We start from the raw sequence: 11724 nt of genomic DNA, 5'->3' as shown, positions 1-11724 counted from the left end.
AAATAAATGCTTCTGTATAATAGCTAAACTAAAGCGCTCTTTTTAGAGGAATACAATGTAAATGGAAGGTTTCCTTCACCATAAAAGCACGAAGGCTGGAGTATATGGTGGAGTAACAGTAAATCAGACAGTTAAATGAAATACTAGATGGAATACAAACTATTAAATAAATACAACTATTGAGATAATATGCTTTTTAAATCCTTTAACATTAATGAACTGAGCCTCCTTTAATATTCAAAGCACTTTGTATTATTATAGAACAAATATGTTTAAGAGCATTAAGAGGGGAGAGATCATCCCTGACTGATATACATGGCCTACCATTACCATAGAACATAATCACAAACATGATAAAACAACAATCAGATTTTTAACTCATTTATGTAGATACTCAAGTTTGCATGTACAGTTTAGGAGAAGAAGAAAGGATTCCTTGATCATCCCACCTCTGTGACAAATGTGAGATGATCTATTACATTCTGCATTTGACCAATACTAGTGTTAAGAGCAGTGGGCTGCCATATGTACGGCACCCAGGGAGCAGTGTGGGGAACAATGCCTTGCTCAGGGACACCTTGGTAGCACTTGGTCTTTCAGGGACTTGAACTGGTGACCTTCCGGTTCCCAAGCCACGTCCCTAGGGCCAGCTGTTATTTTGCACACATCAATTGTAGACAAAAGATTCAACACCACATAAATGACTTTGCTTGAATAATAATAATGATAATTCATTACATGTTTTGATTAGAGCGCTTTTCCATGTGCTCAAAGCTTTTACAATACATATTACACATATCAGACATGTAACAGTTATTACTGTGGACAATACCCACAGGAGCAAATTAGGGTCAAGTGTCTTGCCCAAGGGCACAACGGCTTGACGCAGTGGCGGCCGAGGCAGGTTTCGCACTGGTGTTCCCCAACGCCCCTTGATCTCTCTGATTATTCCCCATTCCCTTTATTGATGACCAACACATATATCACAAGCAAACTTCGCATTAGAAAAGTGTTTTCAATCTTGTATTAAAACACTACATTATAGTTAAATGTGGGCCTATTTATTCATTCCAGTAATATTTCCCCTTGAAAACACGTATGAATCCAAAATACATTCTTAAAGGTCCCATCATATGCTTTTCTGGGTATTACCCGTCCGCTTGTGTGTTATCTATAGCTTTTTGTAAACGGTCTGCAAAGTCACAAACCCTCAAAGTAAACCCTGTAGCGAGTAAAACTCTAACACAGAAAAGACGTGTCTATGCTGCCCCAGAATGCCTCGTTGTAGAATTTTCTTTTCCATTTTTTTCTTCCGGGGCCCATTGACGTAACTACTGTACGTCCAAATTGACCAATTGGCACACAGCTAAAGAACAATAGGCACACCCTCTGCCAGGGTGGACTCCCGAGCAGCTCAGGAGTCCGCCCTGCATGGCTCCCGGAGCAGACAGTGTGAGGTGGATTTCGCGCTGTGTTTCCCTGGATGCTGGATATAGACCAAGTGCCATGCCGACGAGACACCACGGAGCTCAGTGTCTCGCTGTCTCATAAACGCCACGCAGCAACCAGGAAACAACACCAGTAATCCACCTCACACTGTCCGCTCCTCGAGCCCCAGGGCGGACCAGTTCTGATTAGTCAACCACCGCTGATGTTCAGCTGTAACGGTGGTTGACTAATCAGAACAGAGTGGGTGAGCTGACCAATCAGAGCACAGTGGGCTCATAGGGACGGGGGCAGGAGCTCGAACAAGGCGTGTAGGACAGAGAGTGAATACACATACTATACAAAGATGCTGTATGAGAAAACCAATGTGATTTTGGAATATTGAACAATATAAATCTATTCTAATAGACCTCAACAATGGAATTATGATCAGTAGAAATGGCCAAGACATGGGACCTTTAAGATTGGCAACTATAGTTAAGATTTAAGTATTACTTATTGAGTAACAATAAGAATATTGTGTAATAATCTGTTAATGCAGTCACCCATTTTTCTAGACGTAATTTAGACCAAAATCAAGTTCTAAATTGAAAATCTGCGTAAACCAGCCAAGTGTTCATTTGCAGTTGGCAGAGTAAAGATGCGTGGAGATTCTTGAACAGAGAGTGGAACATCCGCTTCAGAGTTCTTCGGTGTTGATGCAACTATGGTGGTGATGCCGTATATTTGTGGCAATTCTGTTCTACACATTTCCATCAGAGGTGTCTCGTAATTCCACCCTTTGCTTTTGGCAAATATATAAACATACTCCATGAGATTAGGAAACATCATCAACAGATCCATTTCTGCTGCCTCCTTGGCACTGAAAAACAGAGAAATAAAACAGTATTACAAAAAACCTCTCTGACATTCGTTTGCAATTGGCCAGTGGTTCCTATATTTTGCCTGCGGCCGATTGAAAAGAACTGAAAGCTGAAGTGAACTGAAAAGTTACATCGGGAAAAACATTCAGATACTCTTATCATAAAGAAATACTTCCTTTATCCTGAATGTTAGAAGGCCTATTACTTGTAAAACGACCTAATCCCATCATTTTGCACTTCCTGCCCTCACACACATTAAATGAAGGTGCATTTTTTTAGGAAATGTTCTCCTAGTGTCAATTTTAAAACAATGTACATTGTATACACTGTATTCCTCCCAGCAAAAATAATAGCTAGAGTAATAAGCAGTGTTGGGCAAGTTACTTCCAAAATGTAATACAGTACATATTACTGGCTTTTTTAAGTAATAAGTTACATTACAAGTGAGTTACACTACTTTTATATTACTTTACCAAAATAACGTCAAAAAGAATGACTAGGTATTTTAATTGCTAAAATGTAGTTTAGTGCAGCTCATTATATATCCAGTGAAGGGCAATGTGGTATAGCATAACAACTGTGTAGGCCATTAAGGCTACTAACAACTTTTATTACACGGCTTAGTTGAATACTCGATTCTTAACATGTGACACATTGTTAATCCAACCACTGTCAAGGACTGTCTATAATGAAGGTTGCTAAGGAGGATCAAGAAAGAGAAAGGAAAAGAGGTTTAAAGACGGAGCGCTGGACGTCAGATAAATCACCAGAAGAAGGCAGACAGGAAGTAAACAATAACAGGAACACGGAATGGGCTCTGTAGTTTGTTTAGTATATGGCCGTGTAATAAGCGGGATAATGTGCAGCGAGGCGGTCATTATGGGGAAAAGAACACCCGACAGGCGGATCAGGGAACCCGACGCGAAGCGGAGGGATCTTGATGAGCCTGAAGGGTAAACACCAGGTTTACTAATCTACCCGCACAATTTTTCTCTGGTGTCGGAACGTCTCGCGATGTTGGTAAATTTTTAAAAAAAAAAAAACACCATTTAATTTCGGGTTAAAATTTGTTGTAACTGCGTTACTGAGAATTGTAACGGGTAGTATATTACCCAAATGTCCAGTGGCGACTGGTCATTAGGGGCAGGTGGGGCACAGCCCCACCTAGTGTCAGCAGAAAGTATTAAAAGTAATGATTACAAAAAAATGCAAAAAATAAATTAAAAAATATATAAAATATATTTTAAGATCATGTTTAATCATCTGATTCGTCTGTACATTGCTGTGTTAGTCTGTGTTCTTCTAATTAGTGTCTACAGTGTGTGCCTATTGAGCTGTTTAGAGCCGTGTGGGACAAAACCCGATCCTGCCCCTCCCTCTCCCTGTTTAAGTCAATGGTGACTGTAAAAACTACACTGCGCATGCTCAGAGTATTGTCCTATTTAATGTGTGTGGCAAAAAAATAATGACCATAGGGGCATAGTGCTGCCATCCCCACCATACGTCATCTCACATAATTCAGAGCTGATTGGCTGTAAGTACGTGTGCCGCGAAAAGTGTGGTGTGTGAAGAGGAGGAGAGAGAGCTGCAGTGAGGCGTCCTAAAACCCGGAAATAAACTGCGCATGGCTTCCCTCCACAAAAAAGCAATGATATTTCTCCATAGGATTTTAGAAAATAGCTCCAAATAAGATCTGTGGGAAACAAACCTGTTAGATAAATGCACGTTTTGTTCAGCCGGATAATATCCACATGTCTACCCTACTTTTATAATTTTCGAATCATAAATCTATTGATTAGATCAGATTTATGATAGACTTTTGAAACTACAAGAACATAAGGAGGACTTTTACAAAAAAGTAATAGAGATTTTTGTCCAGAAGGATAGGCAAATGGACTTCATCTTCATGTCAAGGTAAGACTGCAATTTTACCACCGCCATGAAAATGGGATCTTACTAAGAGAGAACAATTCAATATTTAAATGATACAATTACATTTTTTGGGTATCCTTTTGTTGAACTGTCTGTTTAAAATTAATTGAAGCATCAGACAAAAAAAGCTTTTGAAAATAATATTATATTTTGATTTAGGTCAAAATATAATATTTGTAAACCTGAAGAGTCAGAGCCTCACCAGCCATGAACCTCAGAAGCTTATATATAGACATCTAAGTTTTTTGTGCCCCACCACTTTTGTACATATAAAAACGCCACTGCAAATGTCATTAGTAATGCGTTACATTACTTCGTTACAGCAAAAAGTAATACATTAGTGTAACTCCGTTACTTTTGTAAGGCGTTACTACACCCAACACTGGTAGTAAGTAAGAACATATGATGATGAGGATAGGATTAAGGCCCCTAATGATTTATAATTCAGTTTGACTTACTGGTGATGGAGGTTTCGTATGAAGCGCAGTAATCCCAACGTGTTTTCTGGGTAGCATTTCTTCTTGCCTTCCATCTTTTCCATTAACTCTGGTGGAAACTGATGAAAAATATATAGTTAGTTAGTTAAAAGGTGGTGTTCAGTAATACAAAAAAGTGGGTTATCAAATAAAGAATAAGTGTTATGGTATGGTCACCGTATGTTTCCACCCGTTAAAGGCTCCATCCCCAGCACACTTATCCAGTGAAGAAATGAATTCCTGGTCAGCATCTTTATATCTTTCCACCTCCTTCCTGTCTCCAATCTTCTTCAAGTATTCTACTTTCCTGAAAAATAAAATGTATATTTAGGGAGAAAGCTTTGAATGTCTATTTTCGACAAAGGACAGTGTAAGGCAAGGCAAGGCAAGTTTATTTATATAGCACCTTTCAACACAAGGCAATTCAAAGTGCTTTACAAAAAATGAAAGACATTAAGAAAATGGCATTTAAAATCAGTCATTAAAAAGAATCGATAATAAAAGAAACATTAAAATAAAAAATATATGGATAAAAGTTACATTGCAGTTTAAGATGTGAATAGTTCAATTAAAAGCAGCGGCAAAAAGAAAAGTCTTCAGCCTGGATTTAAAAGTAGTCAGAGTTGCAGCGGACCTGCAGGTTTCTGGGAGTTTGTTCCAGATATTTGGAGCATAATAACTGAACGCTGCTTTACCATGTTTAGTTCTGACTCTGGGGACAGAAAGCTGACCAGTCCCTGAAGACCTGAGAGATCTGGATGGTTCATAATTTAGCAGGAGGTCAGAAATGTATTTTGGGCCTAAACCATTCAGTACTTTATAAACCAGCAGCAGTATTTTGAAATCTATTCTTTGACACACAGGAAGCCAGTGTAAAGACTTCAGAACAGGAGTGATGTGATCCATTTTCTTAGTGTTAGTGAGGATTCGAGCAGCGGCGTTCTGAATCAGCTGCAGCTTTCTAATAGATGTTTTAGTGAGACCTGTAAAGACACCATTGCAGTAGTCCAGTGACAGTCTGAAGATAAAAGCATGGACAAGTTTTTCCAAATCCTGCTGTGACATTAGTCTTTTAATGTGTAGATACAGACTGTTAGTTCGAGAGAGAGAGAGAGAGAGAGAGAGAGAGAGAGAGAGAGAGCGAGAGAGAGAGCGAGTGAGAGAGAGAGCGAGAGAGAGAGAGAGAGAGAGAGAGAGAGAGAGAGAGAGAGAGAGAGAGAGAGAGAGAGAGAGAGAGAGATTAGTACTTGGCATGACTGTAATCATTTGGCTAACACTTTACTCCTAGAGCTACAGCTTTGACAAAATAAAAGCAACTCAAACCTTTTTGTAATACTGTCTTATTTAAAAAAAGACATTCTACACACTTGGGGAATATGTCAATAACAGCAGTTGATGACAAAATCAGACATGACTTTAAGGAAAATCGTATTATTTAAATGTTTTAATGTATTGTTTGATTTTGACTAATCATGCTAGCTGCTCTTTGGGTGGTTAGGCAGTTAGTCGGCCAGTCCACCATCTTGGTTCAGACTGAAATAGCTCATCATTGGATGGATTGCTATAAAAGTAAGTACAGAAATGATTGATGAACATTTACTTTTCTCTAGTGCCATCATTAATTTAAATGTTGAATTGGTTCTATACTAGGTTTCTGAGAGAAAACCATGTAATTTGTAAGAAGTGGACGTAGTCACCAAGACATAGCATGTATGCCGATTAGAACAGACTCACTTGAAGAAGTTCTTAACAGGGGCGGCGGGTACTGTAGGCTAGGGAAGGCTAAGCCTTCCCAAATATTTTTGTCACTGCATCCTGGTAAAATAAAAATATATAATGTAGCCTATAATGTTTGTGTCTTTGACATTAGCGCTGCTACGCAGCCACCTGTGCCCTGTACTACGAAGCCAGTTCAACATAGCCTACCCTGGATATGTTTGAGTTATCTTAACTAACCCTAACAAATGAGATCTCGCTAAGCGGTCCTACGACGCTGGTTATCAACTCGGTAAATCAAGCCAGGGTTTCTCTCTCCAGCTGAAAGCGTTCATGTGAAAGGGGCGGGGTTAGCAACATTTGATCAATCACAAACAGGGACAAGTCAGAGCCGTATCTGGGACAAGTGTACTGACAGCGCAGCGTCATACTTCATTAATGAAAAGTAAACTATTATTAGACAAATATGAACTTTAAACATCCATGACTTAAACATATAATCCAGGATACAAGCAAGGTGAATATAACTGGTTAAAAAATAAATAAACTACCGAGTGTTTGAAAGCGTACAACAGTTTTATGATATCACTGCCCCATCTAGACACGAGTGGTTCTGACTTTAATTACATTTGAGTTGAGTGTTTCGTCAACCTAATGTGTTGCTTAAAATAATACTTATGCATACAGTAGCCTATGTGACAATGTAAGTGTTGCACGGCCAGATACGGCTCGAGAAGCTGACTCAGATAAGGAAATATATGATATATGATATTATATGATCGATGATGTGATTGATAATGTGATATGAATGATATGTGCGACACGTCGGTGTCTTCCCTGCATACGGCAGTTTAAACTGTATTTCCTTTATCCTGTAATATGACTTGATAGATTTAAACTCCGCACACTAAGCTCTGATCAGCAGGCGGTGCTTTCACTGAGTTGATCTCTTTTCTATAGACGCCGGAGGCGGGCAGCGTCAGGTAAAAAAAAGTTATTTAGCCTTCCCAAACCTGAGCCTCACGCGCCGCCTATGGTTCTTAAGTCTTTTTAACGCTATGCAATAAAACAAACAAATAATAGAAAATCTGTTTATTTAATCAATTGTTCATGATACATGGGATTGTACCTGTAAGGGTTCCAGAAGAAGGCATGATTCAAGCATTCTTCCACTTTAGGTCTTTTCTCTGGTTCTGCATCAATCATCCACTTAATGAGGTCTTTTGCCAACACGTCTTGAACATGCTCCAAAGCGTAGATCCCTTTAACAATGTTGTATTCAAATTCAAAGGATTCTTCTCCAAAAGGATGGTGTCCTCGGGAGAGGATATAATAAATCAGCATCCCTGCCACCTTAAGAATAAACATAACATTGAAGCAATTCAGAAAGTGTATGTACACACGGTTATCAATAACATTAGTTTATCAGAAAAACTGACCTGTATGTCAGAGCTTGACTTGTACGGTATCTTGGTTTCGTCTTTTTCTGATAAAGTTTCCTTGGCCATCCAACATCTTGTTCCGTCTTTTCCTGTGCGGTAAGTTGTTTGGTCTTTGGGTAACCGTCTACTGATGCCAAAATCAGCCAGTCGTGCCCTCCCGTTAACATCTGAAAGACAAAACAGGTAGACAAACTCATCAATACAATTATGTTTGATAATGTTTCACATTTTCCCCCCCATAATTTAATTGTACTGTAAACGTATCTTACCGATCAGAACATTCTGTGGTTTGAGGTCCCGGTGGAGAATGGGACGATCCTGACAATGAAGAACCCTTAAACCCTTGAGAACCTGAAAGACAACTGTCTTTCTCTGCCCATCATCGCCATGAGTTTTAATGTATTCTTCCAAGGTGCATTCACAAAGTTGAAGACCAAGATATCCAAAGTTTTCATCCTCTGCAAAGGCCATGTATCTCACAATGGATGAATAATCAAGCTCTGGAAGTCGTAGAAATCCTTCCTCATTCTTCAGCACTTCATAGTTGCATCTGGTCATTTTCTTAATAGCAATTTCAGTGCCATCATCTCTCAGCCCCAAAAACACTTCAGTACCATTTTTTCCCATTGCTATGCGGAATTCATCTTTATTCACGTACTTCATGCTCCCATTCCCAATTATGGTTAAGGTTAGTTTCCCTTCCTTTACACTGCTGACAAGCTCCTGATACGTTTCTTTCCACTTAAGGCTGTTTGGCAACCATTTGGGTTTGTAATCTGTAGTTTGAGTGGATTCACCATGAGGACCTGCTGTGTGCTCTTTTAGACGTCCTTGCGTGTCAGCCTTGTTCTCAGATCTGGCAAAAGCTAAACCATTTCCACATTCCAGGGTTAGTTTGTTGAAATGATCAGTCAATCGTCTGAGCACTTCTTCCGGATCTTTAAGAATTCTCATCTCTAAGATTTTACCAGCATGTTCAACTGAAAGTACATTTGTATATATGTTATAAATTAAGGCTCGAATGTCATCAGAGTAGTCTTGAGACACAAAAAGAGCAATCGTCTTGCAAACCTCCACATTCAATTTGGGATCCCAGCCTGTGGTGCTTTTTGTTGTCCGTGTTATCATAAATAATTCTTTCAGAATGCCTTTACGGTCAAATTGCTCTTGTGAAAGCTGTCCCAGTAGTAGGGTGATTTTAGCAGAAGCTTGCTCCATTTGTAACTGTGGGATGATATTAACTTCTTCTTCTTCTTTGCTCTGTGGGAAGACAAAAACAGGTATCAAATTGTGAAACATGAAATCCAATGTAATGTAATGTTACACTTGGTCATTAGCAAGCATATTTGATGTTCTTTAAATATATTAAACATGAACTATTTATGTTTTAAAGGAGTAATAAAGATGAACTCGGTTGGTGGCTAGATATAGTCCACGTTTTAGCTCTTGACAGATTTTTCAATATTGGTGTATACTGTACGTATAATCAACAGGAATAGAAAAGTCTAAAGAGTTTAAAACTCGGGAAACTCTTGTAATAAAGACCAACTTATTGTTATCGACCAAAGGGCCTGGCTTGTGGTCTTCATTAGGGTTATTAAGAAACACATACAATGAACGTTTCAAGAAGAAATGAAGCAAATAATTACAAGGTTAAAGACATCCAGTAAAAACCATACACATATTTGAGAATTAGATGTGGTTGGTATGTGATCATGTGACTTCAGGTAAATTACATTTCAAAACAGGCAGAATAAATGGGTGCGCCTAATAATACAACTGATGTAACAATACCTGTGTTATGACACATCTCATCTTTATTTCTATACCTATTAAAGTGAAGCCAAAGAGACGGTCATGTACATTTTGTCAGGTAAAAGAGAATATTTTTTAAATTTCAAATACGAAGAGTTAATAGGCAGAAACAAAGTTAGTCACGGTTTGATATCCCTGCCAGTACAACTGATTTAGGAATATGTGATTAGGAATATCAAAAATGCTGAAAACACTACAGTCCTTGTCCAAATCCTCATATTGATCAAGGGGAATAAAACGTTGACCAAGGCTGATGCAATCTCATCTTAAACCGATCCAGTTATAAATCTGCTGACATGATCGTGTCTTCAGGTTATAACCACATGCACGCACATTTTATGTTTCCTGTAACACAATACAAACTAAAACAAAAGATTGAGTCCAAAAAGCATTACATATTACTTATTTGATCTTTTTTTTAGATCATAGCCATTGTTCCTAGTCACTCATTCTGGTTTGCAACTATTGCCTAACTTTCTGTATACTCAGAGCTCTACTCAGACTTTAGGGAGAGTACAAAGAACACTAGAAAAAACTACTCACAAAGTTTATGTATGATGTCTTCTTTGAGTCTTTAAAATGATTGATCTCTCCAAACTTAACTGCGCTCAATCTCTTTTGCCGTTTGAAATGAGGAAGTCCTGAGCACAACAGTCCCTCCCCGATTTCCTTTTTTCTCCTTCCTGCTCCTCCAGTCACGTGCACCAACATATTTTTGCCCGGGTATGTTTAAAATGATTGATGTCATTACATTGCATTTGCAATACAAGTTGACATTCCACCTTAACATAATGTAGAGTAGAGCAGGTCATTCTGGCAAAAAGGCAATCAACTACATATTTGTTAGAAGCACAACAGGGTTTAAGTTGAATGGAAACCATGTGTGTGTGATAAGAGGGTTGGTAGGTGTCGGGTTACATGGAATTTGTACTTACAGTGCATCCGGAAAGTATTCATACCCCTTCACTTTTTCCACATTTTGTTATGTTACAGCCATATTTCAAAATGTATTTAATTCATTTGTTTTCTAAACATTCTAGACACAATAGCCCATAATGACAAAGTATGTTAGCTTGAGTATGATGCTACAAACTTGGCACATTGGGCAGTTTCTCCCATTCTTCTTTGCAGATAATCTCAAGCTCCATCAGGTTGGATGGGGAGCTTCGGTGCACAGCCAATTTCAGATCTCTCCAGAGATGTTCAATCGGGGTCAAGTCTGGGCTCTGGCTGGGCCACTCAAGGACATTCACAGACTTGTCCCGAAGCCACTTATTTGTTATCTTGGCTGTGTGCTTAGGGTCGTTGTCCTGTTGAAAGGTGAACCTTCGCCCAAGTCTGAGGTCCAGAGCGCTCTGGAGCAGGTTTTCATCAAGGATCTCTCTGTATATTGCTGTATTCATCTTTCCCTTGATCCTGACTAGTCTCCAAGTTCCTGCCGCTGAAAGACACAGCATGATGCTGCCACCACCATGCTTCACTGGTATTGGCCAGGTGATGAGCGGTGCCTGGGTTCAACCAGACATGATGCTTGGCATTCAGGCCAAAGAGATACATTTTGGTTTTATCAGACCAGAACATTAGTTTTTGTCATGGTCTGAGAGTCCTCTAGGTGCTCCATGTGGGCTTTCATGTTCCTTTTACTGAGGAGTGGCTCCCTTTTGGCCACTCTACCATAAAGGCCTGATTGGTGGAGTGCTGGAAGGTTCTCCCATCTCCACAGAGGAACACTGGAGCTCTATCAGAGTGACCATCGGGTTCTTGGTCACCTCTCTGACTAAGGCCCTTCTCCCCCGATGTTCAGTTTGGTTTGGGTGGCCAGCTTTAGGAAGAGCCGTGGTGGTTTCAAACATCTTCCATTTGCAAATAATGAAGAGCACTGTGCTCGTTGGGACATTCAATGTTTCAGACATTTTGCTGTACCCTTCCCCAGATATGTGCCTTGATACAATCCTGTCTCTGATGTCTACAGACAATTCCTTGGACCTCATGACTTGGTTTGTGCTCTGATGTGCACTGTCAACATGTGGGACC

The 11724-nt window shown here is 39.4% G+C and overlaps 1 protein-coding gene across 1 annotated transcript; it reads right to left on the bottom strand.

Moving 5' to 3' along the window:
- Positions 1-367: 367 nt before the first annotated feature.
- LOC117554858 (serine/threonine-protein kinase ppk4-like) lies at positions 368-10328 on the bottom strand. Its single transcript, XM_034229447.1, has 7 exons — positions 10234-10328; positions 8145-9135; positions 7873-8042; positions 7563-7786; positions 4895-5024; positions 4700-4797; positions 368-2308 (listed from the first exon to the last, which is right to left on the bottom strand). The coding sequence occupies exons 2-7, from the start codon at positions 9091-9093 to the stop codon at positions 2029-2031; spliced, it is 1851 nt and encodes a 616-aa protein (XP_034085338.1). The 5' UTR covers positions 9094-9135; positions 10234-10328; the 3' UTR covers positions 368-2028.
- Positions 10329-11724: the final 1396 nt, after the last annotated feature.

Source organism: Gymnodraco acuticeps, unplaced genomic scaffold, assembly GCF_902827175.1.
Source record: "Gymnodraco acuticeps unplaced genomic scaffold, fGymAcu1.1, whole genome shotgun sequence".
NCBI lineage: Eukaryota > Metazoa > Chordata > Actinopteri > Perciformes > Bathydraconidae > Gymnodraco > Gymnodraco acuticeps.
Note: the sequence above shows the minus strand (reverse complement) of the source record. Positions and strands in the feature narration are given on the sequence as shown.